The 14,936-nt window shown below is 55.4% G+C and overlaps 1 protein-coding gene across 1 annotated transcript in view; it reads left to right on the top strand.

Annotated features, from left to right (window-relative positions):
* The first annotated feature begins 277 nt into the window (after positions 1 to 277).
* CROCC (ciliary rootlet coiled-coil, rootletin) overlaps positions 278 to 14,936 on the top strand; it is a 54,991-nt gene continuing 40,332 nt past the window's right edge. Inside the window, exons 1-11 of the mRNA XM_011998476.1 lie at positions 278 to 406; positions 997 to 1,132; positions 2,646 to 2,800; positions 7,171 to 7,356; positions 7,449 to 7,532; positions 7,611 to 7,672; positions 7,754 to 7,919; positions 8,703 to 8,809; positions 12,649 to 12,885; positions 13,653 to 13,749; positions 14,416 to 14,499. Of these exons, the coding sequence (XP_011853866.1) occupies positions 347 to 406; positions 997 to 1,132; positions 2,646 to 2,800; positions 7,171 to 7,356; positions 7,449 to 7,532; positions 7,611 to 7,672; positions 7,754 to 7,919; positions 8,703 to 8,809; positions 12,649 to 12,885; positions 13,653 to 13,749; positions 14,416 to 14,499 (1,374 nt within the window). The 5' untranslated portion in view covers positions 278 to 346. The remainder of the gene's footprint in view (positions 407 to 996; positions 1,133 to 2,645; positions 2,801 to 7,170; positions 7,357 to 7,448; positions 7,533 to 7,610; positions 7,673 to 7,753; positions 7,920 to 8,702; positions 8,810 to 12,648; positions 12,886 to 13,652; positions 13,750 to 14,415; positions 14,500 to 14,936) is intronic.

Below are 14,936 nucleotides of genomic sequence, written 5' to 3'. Positions count from 1 at the left end.
GAGAGTGTGTGAGGTCCTGACCTCCAGGTACCTCCCCTCCTTTTCAACCCCCATTCCCTCTTCTCTCTCCTCCCTTCCTTTCTCTCCCTTCTTCTCCCCTCTCTTTATCCTTCCTCTTCCTTCGGCTCCCCGCCTCTGCTTCCCTCCTCTCCTGTCCTTTCCCATCCCCTCCCCCCTCAGCCCCCATCCCGCTCCTCCTACCCCGGTGGTCACATGGGGGCGCCGCCGGATTTAAGCTTAATCTGCCTGGTGCTCAGCACAGCAGCCTGGCTGTGGCGCGTGGTGACTGAGCTAGTCTTGGGGTCCTGGGAAAGGGGGCTGGAGGAGTGCCCACAGCCTCCCCCCTATGAGCTTGGGGCTGGCGGGGGCACAGGAGGTCGAGCTGACACTAGAGACGGTTATCCAGGTGGGTCCTGGGGGCTGTGCCCACCCTGTCTGGGGCGGGGTAGTGTGGACTTAGCAGGAGTGGTGAGAGGTGTGTACGTCTTGGGGGTCAAGGGGTGGGAGGGGTGTGGTGCTGGTGGGGCATAAGGGGCCCCCGTTTGCAGTTCCTGGCAAGACGGGGGGCAGAGGTACACACAGGGTGCACCTGCTGTGGCTTCCTCATCCCAGTATCCCAGTGCCCTGCATTGGGAGAAGGGGGGTCCCTACTTCCAGATTTTGGGATTCAGAGGACCTCTGGCATAGCCGGATCCTCATCTATCTAGGGTTGGAGCCGGATTGGAGCCCCCAACACTGGACTGCCTCAGTGGGGTTTGGGAGTTGCTCGTGGGGTTTGGTTCGCATCTCTGGCCCTGGGTGGCCTTCTTCCAGGGGCAGGGAGCGCACAAGAGGCTCCTTCCACGGGGACTTTTTGGATTCTAATTCCCAGGCTACACTCCATCTTGCGGGGGCTCCTGAGGACCCATATCTTGGGCGGTAGGACTTGGCTCTTCCCCCGAGGCCAGGGAGCCCCAGGTCCCAGGTCCCCTGAAGACCCTCTCGCTTTTCCCACAGACACTGGAGAGCAGCGTCCTGTGCCAGGAGAAGGGCTTGGGCACGCGGGACCTGGCCCAGGACGCTCAGACCACCAGCCTGCCTGCCCGCATCAGGGAGATTGTCACCCGCAACCTCTCCCGGCCTGAGAGCCCAGGTGCCACCCCCATCCGCTCCCTTCCACAGACACCACCCACATTTTACCTCTTCGCATGTCCCTTTCCTGAGCAGTCACCATGATGATCATGACTGTAACTCGCTGTGGGGCAGGCACAACCTTATGATGGAAGAACCCATTTTACAGATGAGGAAACGGAGGCTCAGGGATGTAATTTGCCCAGACTTATTCCGCATGTGGTGCAACTAGAAGGAAGGGCTGAGCATCCCCTCCGTGCTTGCATGTAGCCTGCTGCAAAGATGTGAACCCCAAATCCCATATTCCCACCCGGGGAAGTTGTGAGCTGGTTGAACCCAAGATGTAGGGAAAGGGCAGCTCAGCTCGGACCAGGGTTTTGCAGAAGTCTGAGTGGATGGCGCTGTCCATGCATTTCCCATGTGAGCAGGAAGGTGGATGGTCCCTGCTTCTCTCAGCCGGTGGCACACATGGTGGTGTTATGTGGCTTGAGGGTCTGCGAAGGGCACAGTCAGTTGCAGCTGGTGTGCTGGCAGCTCTCCGTGATGGCGTTTTGGTGTTCTAACCATTGTCTCTGTTCAACTGACAAGCTACAGACGGGCTCCCTCCTTGGGAGCACCAGGGATGCTGGTGCCCTGGAGCCCCAGACAGGGAGAGACTCAGGGGGCCCTCACCCTGACACCTGGGGCGTATGTCCAGTTCTCCCGGGGTAGAAGGGGAACCCACAGGAGGTGGACAGCCCCGCTTCTCCCGCTGGCCTTTCTTTCCCTCTTCTCTCCTTCTCCTCCTCACAACCTGACCCACGCTATCCTGAGTCCTAGCCTTTAAAGTTCCTTGAAGCTCTTCCCTTGAGTGCGGCTTTGATGCTTTTCTGGGAGGATCTGGTTACTATTCTACCTTTTTTTTTTTGAGACAGAGTCTCGCTGTGTTACCCTGGCTGGAGTGCAGTGGTGCAATCTCGGCTCATTGCAACCTCCGCCTCCCGGGTTCAAGTGATTCTCCTGTCTCAGCCTGCCAAGTAGCTAGGACTACAGGCATATACCACCATGCCCAACTAATTTTTGTATTTTCAGTAGAGACAGGACTTCGCCATGTTGGCCAGGCTAGTCTCAAACTCCTGACCTCAGGTGATCCTCCCATCTCGCGTCCCAAAGTGCTGGGATTACAGGCGTGAGTCCGTGCCCGCCCCACCGATTTTACAGATAAGTAAAACAGGCCCCAGAGAAGAATAGTAATTGGAAAAGGAGGGAGCAAGAACTCAGGGGTCTCCTGGCTCCTAGACTGAGTCTCTCTCCTGCACCTCCAAAAGCTGCTGGGCCACACTTTAGCTGGAGCTGTGTTCACTTTATGTCCAGCTTTGTATCCCCTCCTTGCCTTCCTCCCTGTTCTCAGCTCTGTTTGCAGGCCTGGTGCTGCAGCCATTCCCACCTGGGCTCATCTCAGGGGCCTGGATGGTTTCCTTGCGCCCCCCCCCCCATGTGGGGAGGATGTCCCACTGGACCCAGAAGCCAACCATATACCCACTGTCCCTTGCCAGTCCCGCTGCCAGCCACGGAGATGGCATCGCTGCTGTCACTGCAGGAGGAGAACCAGCTGCTGCAGCAGGAGCTGTCCCGCGTGGAGGACCTGCTGGCCCAGAGCCGTGCCGAGCGCGATGAACTCGCCATTAAGTACAACGCGGTCAGCGAGAGGGTGGGTGCCGCCCAGGTGGTGGGCTAGGCCAGGGCTCCCCTGGTTTGAGGGCATGGAGGCATCTAGACCAGGCCCACACACGGGGCAAAAGATGGACCCTGGTGTCAGGTTGGCCTGAGCTTGGATTGAGGCTCTGCCACCTTGAGTGGCATTGAACAAATCACTACATTCTTCAAGCCTGTTTTCTGTAGTGGGGATTGTAATGGGACGTGGAGTTGTGTGAATAATAGGAAATAATAGAATAAAGTGCCTGGCATAGGGGCATTTTGTTCCCATCTGTCCCAGGCCTGTTAGGGGTTCGGGACACAGAGAACGAGATCCCTAGAGATTCCTGCCCTTTGAGTTTCTGGGCATCTCCCTGTGCTACCGTTGCCACGGGCCTTGGGGCTGAGGCGGTGGCTGGATGCTGGCTGGAGGCTGGTGTGGCCACCCGCGGTGTTCTGCAGGCCATCTGGGGCAGCCACAAGACCTGCCGCCACTGCCTATTGGAATGGGTTCCAGGCAGGGAAGGAAGGAGAAGCAGGCCTGTCTTCATGTCCAGGCAGGATTCACATCACCTGTGCTGCAGGCTTGTGGGGGTCCCACGGCCTGGGGCGGGAGCTGGGTGTGAGCCGGTGCCAGGGGTGCGGGATGCTGTTGATGCACTGTCTGCTTTGGGCCTCCAGGTGGCCGGGAGGTGACCCTGGGAAGTTGGTGGTGGCTGAAGATTGGTAAGGGAGTTGCAAGTGGGACCGAGTGTATGTGTGCAGATGGGAGGCATGCAGGTGGCAATAACATATTAATAGTAGCTACTGTTTATTGAGTGCCTAGTATGTGCCAGGCACGTGCTGAGTGTTTCACATTTAATACACCAAGTTCGGGACCATTATGATGCCCATTTAACAAAGGAGAAAACTGAAGCTCAGGGAGGGGAAGCACCATGCTGGGGGCACACAGCCAGTTAAGGCTAGACACCAGGTCTTCCAGCTCGCAGCCCTGGGGCTCTGTTTGGTTTCTAGACTAACCCAGTCTAGAAACAAAGTTCTGAAGTTTTGTTTCCTACGTACGGGAAGAGACTCTGGGCTAAGGATTTCAGGGCACAGCTGGCCCCCGCAAAGTTGGAAGGGACCCAGAGAGGCAGGGGCTGGCCCAGCGTCTCCTGTGTGGTAGTGGCAGAGCTGGGGTTGGCGTGGGACCCCTGAGCTGGGCTTGTCCAGGCTGGAGCCCGCACTGGGAGGAGGGTGTGTGTTCCTGTGTGTGACTGTGGGGCGTGTCCGTGTCCTGAGATTTGTCTGGCTGGACAAACCCCCGACGAGTTGGGACTTGTAGAGGAGCCGGGTAGGCGGCCTGCAGTGGCCCCTTGCATCAGGACAGTGGAGAGCTAGTTTTCCCAGGGTCTGCAGCGGGTGTGTAGGGCATGCTGGCCCCAGTCTTGCATTGTCAGTGGTGATGGGGCCCTGAGCCAGCCCTCCCTTTTCTTTTGGCCCATGCATGGCACAGTGCCACACCCCCAGGGCCTGCCTCTTAAATGCCACCTTCTGAAGCTAGCCCTGCCCCCAGTTGGCAGGGAAGGGAAGAGGTGGGAGGTGACAGGTTCTTCCTGTGCTGGGACACAGCAGCTGGGGCTGGGACTGCAGCACAGGGGGTCTGGGTTAGTGTGGAAGGCTCCCTCCTGTGGCTAGGGGGGCCCCAAATGGCACACAGAGGGCGCCCGCTGCTTCAGTTGTCCTCTATCCACCATGGTTTGAATGAGGCCCCACCTGGAGGCAGAGGTGGAATAGGAATGACTGCAAAGGCCTTTCCTGGAGGGTGGGGTCCCCAGAGAACTTCAGAGCCTGGAGATCACCTTATCACAGATAGGGAAAGTCAGTCCTGGAGAGGGGGCATGATAGGCCCAAGGTCAGTGGTGGTGCTGGGATGAGACCCTTGGTCCAGGGCTCTGCAGTTGGGCAACATTCTCTTTCCCTGCCACCCCCTTTTCTCCATGGCCACAGGTGGCAAGTGCCTGCCCCTGTGGCCCTCACTGGCATGGTGGGCTGGGTTGGGGGGCAGTCAGCAAGATTGTTCTGATCTTTCCAACCCTGCAGCACCCCCAGCATGGGGAGTGGAGGGAGGGTCAGGTATCCTGTTGACTGCATGTCCTGCAGGGAAACTGAGGAACTCCCAGAGGCCACCTCCCAGCCAAGAGAGAGGACCTCCGGCCCCCTACGGGGGTCCCTCCTTCTTGCTGTCCCTGAGAAGCAGGTGTAGGCACAGCTGAGAATGGAAAGGAGGGAGTGGCCACGCCTCCCTTGGCTCCAGAGGACAGACCCCTGGGCTCCCTTGTGTCCATAGCAACCTGGAAAGAGTAAATGGAATGGCGGTCCGAGGGCAGCGGTTGCTAGGGGAGACAGTCAACTTCTTTCATCTCTGGCTTAGTGGCAGCCTCCTTCCCTTTTGAATTGCAAGTACAATTGAAAGGCTGTTTTGTGCGGGGTGAAGTTTGTGGAAAGGGGTGAGGTGTGGCGGAGAGGGTCCTGGCTCTGGTTCTGAGCATTGGAGAAAGGGGAGGAGAACCCGGCAACGGCCTGAACCCCTCTGTGTCCCAGAGGCAAACAGTACCTGCTTCACACAGATATGCAGTGTGGACACGACACGGGCCCCACACAGAGACACACAGATGCACAAAACAAGCCACAAACAACATAGTGAGACCCTAAAACTAGTCCACACAAAAGCACTCCACTTCACAGAATGTGCACGGCGTAACCCGCACCCACAGATGGTGAGTGCGGGGCTAGTGTCAGAGTCAGCTGGGCTGGGGAGTTGTCCCTGCTGGGTGCCCCCAACCCACTGTGCACTCTCGCACTGCCCTGCTCCTCTCTCGCCTCCCTTCTCCCCAACAACTGGGGAAGATCAGGGGCCAGCAGGTGCCTTAAGGGAGTTGAGAGGGTTCCATGGCTGGTAGGGGCAGCCAGAGCCCACAGGGGTCTGAGCATGCAGGGGATGGGAGCTGCCTGGGGGTGGAGGAACGGCGGCAGCAGCAGAGGCTTTCCTGAGGTGAGGACGAAGGGCGCCTTTTTTTCTTTTTTTAAGACGGAATCTTGGGCCGGACACTGTGGCTCGTGCCTGTAATCCCAGCACTTTGGCAGGCTGAGGAGGGCAGATCACGAGGTCAGGAGTTCGAGATCAGCCTGGCCAACATAGTGAAACCCCATCTCTACTAAAAATACAAAAAATTAGCCAGGTGTGGTGGCACGCACCTGTAGTCCCAGCTATTTGGAAGCCTGAGGCAGGAGAATTCCTTGAATCTGGGAGGCAGAGGTTGCAGTGAGCCGAGATGGCGCCATTGCATTCCAGCCCAGGAGACAGCGCGAGACTGTCTCAGTAAAATAAAATAAAAATAAACAAAGATGGAGTCTTGCTCTGTTGCCCAGGCTGGAGTGCAGTGGCGTGATCTCAGCTCACTGCAACCTCCGCCTCCCAGATTCAAGCGATTCTCCTGCCTCAGCCTCCTGAGTAACTGGGATTACAGGTGCATGTCACCACGCCCGGCTAATTTTTGTATTTTTAGTAGAGATGGGGTTTCGTCATGTTGTCCAGACTGGTCTCGAACCCCTGACTTCAAGTGATCCACCCACCTTGGCTTCCCAAAGTGCTGGGATTACAGGCGTGAGCCACTGCACCCAGCCAGAAGGTGGCATTAATATACAGGCGCTGTACAGGGCAACATCTGTGCGCATCTTTTACAAATCTTAATGTTGTATATTTGAGGGGTTCATTCGTGTCCACCTGGGGATGTTTGAGGTTGCCTGTATGTGTTATTGTGTGCATATCTTTAAGCTCAGATATGCATAGGTTGATTGACACCTCTGTTTTGAATATATTCCCATGAGCTCATGCCATTAATTCACCATCACAACAGATATTTTACTGAGCGTGAGCCATGCATACCACAGCCACCATTCTAGTACTAAGATACACTGAGGAACAAAAAATCCAGGCTTTCCTGAGCTCACATTGGAGTGGGGGCGTGGTGGGGAGACACAGGCATCAATGTAATAAACAGAAACCACGACAGGGCTGAGTGTTCTGGAGGAGAGGCACATGGTTTACTGAGGCCCCTGAGGTTGATCCCAGGTGTACCTTTGAGCTTTGCCTGCATGGTTTGGGTCTGTGGGCTCACCTGCATGTGTCCATGCATGCCCCATCTGCATGTCTGTGCATGGCTGCATCACTCCCTGCACATGTGCACTGCCCCTGGGCTTGCCCACATGTGCCTGCTCCCCAGGGTGCCAGGCTATCAGCCTACAAGGCATTGTGGGTCTGGGCCCAGCCTGGTGCCCCCTACAGAGGCCTGAGCCTGCCTTCCCAGGAGGCCCAGGACTCTCACCCACAGCCCTTCCCTGCAGCTGGAGCAGACTCTGCGGCTGGAGTCTGGGGAGCTGGAGATGCAGGAGCCCAGGGGGCTGGTACGGCAGAGCGTGGAGTTGCGGAGGCAGCTGCAGGAGGAGCAGGCCTCCTACCGGCGCAAGCTGCAGGCCTACCAGGAGGGCCAGCAGCGGCAGGCCCAGCTTGTGCAGCGGCTGCAGGGCAAGGTCAGGGCCACCCACTCCTGCTCCTGCCCTCCCACATGTTCACTTTGCACTACCTCAACCCCTGGGGCTCACCATCAGCTCCCCATCCCCAGATTCTCCAGTACAAGAAGAGGTGCTCGGAGCTGGAGCAGCAGCTGCTGGAGAGATCCGGAGAGCTGGAGCAGCAGCGAGTGAGGGTGGGTGCCAGGGTGGGGCAGGGGCAGGCCCTGCCCTCTACCTGCCCAGCCTGATGCTTTAACCTTTCTGTCACCTAGAACACAGAACACAGCCAAGACCTGGAGAGCGCCCTCATTCGGCTGGAGGAGGAGCAGCAGAGGTGAGGGTGCAGCAGGGAGGGCCAGGGCTGGCAGGATGGCCCCCTGGGCGAGTGCCTGCTGATCCCCTGTGCCCCATTCAGGAGTGCCAGTCTGGCCCAGGTGAATGCCATGCTCCGAGAACAGCTTGACCAGGCAGGCTCGGCCAACCAAGCTCTGAGTGAGGACATACGAAAGGTGACCAGCGACTGGGCACGCAGCCGCAAGGAGCTGGAGCAGCGGGAGGCAGCATGGAGGCGTGAGGAGGAGGTGGGCATGGGGGTGCAGGGAGGCCAGCTTGACCCAAGGGGAAGGTGCACTGGAGAGGGAGCACTGTCCAAGGGAGCGTGTTAGCAGAAGTAAATAGCCGTCATCACAATAACTGGTCTTTATCAATGCGTAGCATGTACCATGTGCACGGTGTGCATTGACCTTTATTCCTTGTAATAACAGCATGTGGTATCATTCTCCTGATTTTAAAGAGAGGTTAAGGCCGGTTGCTGTGGCTCACGCCTGTAATCCCAGCACTTTGGGGGGCTGAGGCAGGTGGATCACCTGAGGTCAGGAGTTTGAGACCAGGCTGGCCAACATGGTGAAACCCCGTCTCTACTAAAAATACAAAAAATAGCCGGGCGTGGTGGCACACACCTGTAATCCTAGCTATTCAGGAGGCTAAGAGATCATGCCACTGCACTGCATCCTGGGCAACAGAGCAAGACTCTGTCTCAAAATAAATAAAGAGGTTAAGTAACCTGCCCACAGTCATGCAACTGGCAGCTGCGAGGCAAAGCTAGGTCCTTGGCATTTTTTCCCTTCCTTGCTGCCTCTTGCAGCCAAAAGAGGACTTGAAACCCAGGTCCCTGTGCAGGAGGGAGCCATGAGGCTTGGGAGGCTGAGCGTGGCTGCTGGGACACAACTTTGTGCACGGGCCCACAGGAAGACCCGCTCCCTTGAACGGTGGTGCCTCCTGGAATGGTCGGAGATGGGGCGAGCTGGGGGAGGGAGTAAACCTGCTCTCACCCCAACCCTTCTCTCCGCATGTCTTCCCTCCAGTCTTTCAACGCCTACTTCAGCAACGAGCACAGTCGCCTGCTCCTCCTCTGGAGGCAGGTAGTGGGGTTCCGGCGGCTGGTCAGCGAGGTGAAGATGTTCACCGAGAGGTGAGGCCTGGCCGGGGACGGGGCAGCAGCTGAGAGCCAGCCCTGCTCTTTACATCCAACTCAACTCAGTTGAATTTCAGTTCAACTCAATGCACCTACTGTGCACAAGGGCGTGTGAGGACACAGAGGCAACTTGTAATAACCATTACCATAGTCATGGCAGTCAGCATTTATTAGATGTTTACTCTGAGCTAGACTCTTTGTATATTTCATTTCAACTAATATTCATAGCTTCCCTGTGAAGTAGGAACTGTGTTCCCATTTTACAGGTGAGGACATTGAGGCACAGAGAGGTTGAGTGATCTTCCTGAGGTCACACAGTAGTACATAAGTGGCTGAGTCAGAGTTTGAAGTTCCTGATTTTTCTTTTTTTTAAACGGGGTCTCGCTCTGTCACCAGGCTGGAGTGCAGTGGCACGATCTTGGATCACTGCAACTTCTTACCTCCTGGGTTCAAGGAATTCTCCTGCCTTAGCCTCCTGAGTTGCTGGGATAACGGGCATGCCGCCACGCCTGACTAATTTTTTTTTGTCTTTTAGTAGAGACGGGGTTTTACCATGTTGCCCAGGCTGGTCTCGAACTCCTGAGCTCAGGCAATCCACCAGCCTCAGCCTCCCAAAGTGCTGGGATTATAGGCATGAGCCACTGCACCAGGCCAAAGTTCCTGATTTTAATCCACTAGAATATTCAGCTTTGCTACCAAGGACCTCACAGCCTCTAGTGGTGAACAGACGTAGATCCCCAAAATTCTAGACTAAGGAAGCGAGTGGTCAGTGATATGTACATGGGACAGAGGGAATGTCCTGGAGGCTCAGAAGGATGGGAGGGGTGGGGAGGTCAGAAAAACCGCTTTGTGGAGATGGAATTTGCTCAGAGCCTCAAGGAATGGGTAGGGTTGAAGCAGAGCAGCAGGCACTCCAAGCAGAAGCAAGGCATGAGCAAAGGCAGGGAGGTGCGAGCCCATGGCAGCCAGGGGGGTTGAACGAAGCACTGGTACAGGGAAAGGAGAGCCTGCCTCAGCGGGGGAGCTTGGGCCTGCCTGATCTTTGAACAGGGGCGTCTGATCGGTGTGAGCAGTCCACTCAACAGTAGTGTCGGGGAGGCTGTGGAGACAGCCCCAAGGCAGGGGGCCAAGGTATTTCATTTAGTGCATTAAAAACATTTTAGTTAGTAATCTTTTCTTTATCTTTTCTTTTCTTTATGGCTCACTACAGCCTCGGCCTCCTGGTCTCAAGCAATCCTCCTACCTCAGGTCCTGTGCAGTTGGGACCACAGGTGCATGCCACCAGGCTTGCTGATTTTTTTATTTCTTGTAGAGTTGAGGTCTCACTTTGTTGCCCAGGCTGGTCTTGAATTCCTGAGCCCAAGTGATCCTCCTGCCTTGACCTCCCAAAGTGCTGGGATTACACACACCTGGTTTAATAATCTTTTCTTAATACCATCAAATAGCCAGTGTCTGGATTTTCCATATGTCTCATAAATGTCACAGATAGGCCAGGTGCAGTGGCTCACGCCTATAATCTCAGTACTTCGGGAGGCCCAGGCGAGCGGATCACCTGAAGTCAGGAATTCGAGACCAGCCTGGCCAACGTGGTGAAACCCCCATCTCTACTAAAAATACAAAAATTATCCAGGCATGATGACACACGCCTGTAATCCCAGCTACTGGGAAGGCTGAGGTACCAGACTCGCTTGAACCCAGGAGGCAGAGGTTTCAGTGAGCTGAGATCACACCACTGCACTCCAGCCTGGGTGACAGAGTGCAACTGTCTCAAAAAAAAAAAAAAAAATTCACAGATAGTCTTGCTGTAGTGTTTTCTTTACAATTTGTTTGAATCCAGATCCATAGATATTCACAAAATGTGAATGGTTGCTTTGTCTTTTTTTTTTGTTTTGAGATGGAGTCTCGCTTTGTTGCCCAGGCTGGAGTGCAGTGGTGCCATCTTGGCTAACTACAACCTGTGCCTCCTGGGTTCAGCAATTCTATGGCTGCAGCCTCGTGAGTAGCTGGGATTACAGGCGTGAGCCACCACGCCCAGCTAACTTTTGTATTTTTAGTAGAGATGGGGGCTTCACCATGTTGGCCAGGCTGGTCTTGATCTCAGGTGATCCACCTACCTTGGTGGCCACAGAAAGAGACTCCATCTCAAAAAAAACAAAAACAAAAATTTTAAGTAGCCTTTTAATATTTTTATATTTTACTTTTGATTAAGTCACATGTTCACAAGGTTCATATTTCAAAAGGGTACACAGTAAAATGGCTCCCTCTCCCCGCTGACCCCAGATATTCCCCTTCCCTCCTTGGAGGCAAGCAGCATTATCAGCTTCTTTTTCTTTTTATATATACACTTTTTTTCTTTTTTCTTTTGGCCACCAAGTTACCACGAGATGCATTATCAGTTTCTTTCTTTTTTTTTTTTTTTTCCGAGATGGAGTCTCCCTCTGTCTTCCAGGCTGGAGTGCAGTGGCACGATCTTGGCTCACTGCAACCTCCATCTCCCAGGTTCAAGTGATTCTCCCACCTCCACCTCCCAAGTAGCTGGGATTACAGGCATGAGCCACCACACCCAACTAATTTTTGTATTTTTAGTAGAGGCGGGGGTTCGCCATGTTGGCCAGGCTGGTCTTGAACTCCTGACCTCAGGTGATCCTCCCGCTTCGGCCTCCCAAAGTGCTGGGATTATAGGCGTGAGCCACCGCGCCTGGCCTATCAGTTTCTTAAGTGACCTTCCAGGGTTATCTTATATAATCAAATAAAGCAGATCTCACACACACACACACACACACACACACACTTTTTTGTATATATGCCTGGTAAAATTTCATCTTCACAGTTCTTGAAGACGCTTTCCTCACCTACCAGTTTTAACTGGGAAGTGACTCTGTGTCAGACTGGGAGGAACTTTTTCACTGGTTTTCTTTGACCACAGAGTGTTCCACTGAATGGATGTACCATCATGTACTTAGTAACAGTCCCCTTTTGATAGATATTCAGGTTGTCACCAGGATTTTTTACACGAGCAATGCTGCAGTGAACCTCCTTGTGCACAAGCCATCTTCTCTGTGCTGGGGTATATCTTTGGATACGTTCTTAGAGGAGGAGCTGGTGGGAAGGTCCTATGCATGCATAGTTCTCGGAGCTCTCCCCCAGTGCCCTCCCTTGTGGTTGTACTCACCCTCATACCAGCTGTGTAGGGGAGCGCCTGTTACCCCAAAGCCCCTCCCTGTGTATTATGTGACCCTTTTTTTTTTTTTTTCCCCAATCTGATAGTGGACAAATGACATCCCAGTGTAGGGTTTGTTGCTGTATTTTTCTTTTTCTTCCTCTTTTGTTTTTGAGATGGAGTCTCACTATGTTTCTCATGCTGGCCTCAAACTCCTGTGCTCAAGCAGTCCTGCCTCAGCTTCCCACATAGCTGAAACTGCAGGTGCATGCCACCGCACCCAGCCTAATATATTTTTATTTTTGTTTTATTTATTTATTTTTTTGAGACGCAGTCTCGCTGTGTTGTCCAGGCTGGAGTGCAGTGGCATGATCTCGGCTTACTGCAGTCTCCATGTCCTGGGTTCAAGCAATTCTGCCTTAGCCTCCCAAGTAGCTGGGATTACAGGCGGGTGCCACCATGCCCCACCAATTTTTGTATTTTTAGTAGAGATGGGGTTTCACTATGTTGGCCAGGCTGGTTCAAACTCCTGACCTCAGGCGATCTGCTCGTCTTGGCCTCCCAAAGAAAGTGCTGGGATTACAGGTGTGAGCCACCACGCCTGGCCCCAGCATAGTTTTAATTTGTAGTTGGGAGCGAGCCCCATCCCATCGCCAGCCTGTGCTCTCTCCCCAAGGGACCTGCTGCAGCTGGGAGGGGAGCTGGCCCGGACATCACGAGCTGTCCAGGAGGCAGGCCTGGGACTGATCACGGACCTGCGGCTGGCAGAGAGCCGGACGGAGGCAGCCCTGGAGAAGCAGGCCCTGCTGCAGGCCCAGCTGGAGGAGCAGCTGCGGGACAAGGTGCTCCGCGAGAAGGACCTGGCCCAGCAGCAGATGCAGAGCGACCTGGACAAGGCTGACCTCAGTGCCAGGTGGGTACCTGGTGGGTGCTGCACAAGGCAGGCGTCCCTGCAGAAGGTAAAACTGGAGGGTTGGGGAGAAGGGAGCATCTGTTCACTAGGCACAGGGCCTTCCTCTGTGAGCTCAGCCAGTCTTCCCAGGCACCCCACTGAGGTTCCGAAGGCACTTGCCCAGTTTATATCATAAACAGCTTAGCCTCTGATGACAGAACTTGTGGCCGGGTGTGGTGGCTCACACCTGTAATTCCAGCACTTTGGGAGGCCAAGGTAGGGGGATTACCTGAGGTCAGGAGCTCAAGACCAGCCTGCCCAACAGGCGAAACCCTGTCTCTACTAAAATACAAAAACTAGCCGGGCATGGTGGCGCGTGCCTATAATCCCAGCTATGAGGGAGGCTGAGGCAGGAGAATCGCTTGGACCCAGAATGTGGACGTTGCAGTGAGCCAAGATCACATCACTGTATTCCAGCCTGGATGACAGAGGGAAACTCTGTCTCAAAAAAAACAAAAAAAAAGAACTTGTGCCCCTTACTCCTGCCACCTGGACACGTCCTCAAGTGCTTTCCCATGAGATAAAGCTGGTGGGAACCTCATTCCCGTTTCACAGATGAGAAGCGTGAGGTCTGGAGAGGAGCCGGGACTTGCCTAAGGTCACACAGCCAGGGAGGTGGATGTTAGGGTCCCTGCCTCGGGTTTGGAGAAGCATGGTGGACACAGAGCTACTGGATTTGAGAGGCAGGGGTGGTCCCCTATTCACCTCTGTTGCTCCCCCAACTCCAGAGTGACAGAGCTGGGCTTGGCAGTGGAGCGTCTTCAGAAGCAGAATCTGGAGAAGGATCAGGTCAACAAGGACCTCACCGAGAAGCTTGAGGCCCTGGTGAGCTGTAGCTTCCCCTGAGATGTGGCAGGGTGGGATGGGGTACCGGCCAGATCCATGGACGCAGGCTTAGGGCTGGGCTGTCTGGGCCACCCCCAGCATCCCACTCACACTCAGGTTCAGCCCTCACAGGTGTGCAGTCTTCGTGGTAAGCACACTCACCTCCTCCATCCCATTTCTTTCCCCCAGCAGCCCTGTAGCATAATCCTCATGACACAGATGGGGAAACTGAGGCCCAAGAGGGGAAATGCTTGTCCAGTCTCAGAGCCAGTAAGCGGGAGAGTGGGGACTTGAACTCCCATCCGCGCTCTCCAGGTCCAGATGCTGCCTCGGGCAACCCAGCTGCTCCCCCTCCCCTGCCAGTGGGACACTCACTACTCCAGGGTACGGCCTGGTTTGGTCACCCCTCTGTGTGGGGCCTGGCCTGGGTTCTAGGTTCGGCTCTCCTCCAATCGACTGTGTGACCTGGGGCAGGACACAGCTCTTCTTTGGGCCTGGACTGTTCAGCGAGGGCCTCGGGCCTGCTGTGAGGTCTATCAGGTGGCTGGCCTATGGACATGGCTTCAGAGGCCACCTGGTCAGTGGTGGGCCAGGGAGGGAGGGGAAGGGGAGGTTTCAGATAAGACAGAACCTGGACCACCCTTTGTCTCCCTAACCGCACTCCAGGAATCCCTGCGGCTACAGGAGCAGGCGGCCCTGGAGACAGAGGACGGAGAGGGGCTACAGCAGACCCTAAGGGACCTGGCACAGGTGTGAGCCCAGAGAGGTGGGAAGACAGGGCCCTGCCAGGCGGTCCCGGGCTCCCCCACCACGCCTTTTGGTGGCCTGGGACTGAACTGCAAATGGGTGGGGGCCTAGGGCCCAGGCTGTAGCTGCTCAGCACCCCTGCTAACTCACTCGGCCCCTGCCCTGGGCAGCCCCCAGTCTCAGAGGGGAGGCACGGCCCTTCCGGAGCCCACCTGACGCCAAATGATGTCTTCGCAATAAATCGGAGGCCTCAGCTGCGAGCTGAGAACTGAACTAGTGGAGGAGGTGAAATCAGGAAGGCTTCTTGTAGGAGGGATCATTTGGGATGAGGCGGCCCCCAGCCTAGTCTGGGCCTCTTTGTCCAGCTAACCCCGCGGTTCCTAACTCTGGCCTCCTTCTGCCTTCCTCCCCTACCCTCAGGCCGTCCTGTCGGACTCTGA

The sequence above is a fragment of the Mandrillus leucophaeus genome, unplaced genomic scaffold, assembly GCF_000951045.1.
Source record: "Mandrillus leucophaeus isolate KB7577 unplaced genomic scaffold, Mleu.le_1.0 Scaffold571, whole genome shotgun sequence".
NCBI lineage: Eukaryota > Metazoa > Chordata > Mammalia > Primates > Cercopithecidae > Mandrillus > Mandrillus leucophaeus.
The sequence above is the reverse complement of the archived record's forward strand: the minus strand, read 5'-3'. Positions and strand labels throughout refer to the sequence as shown.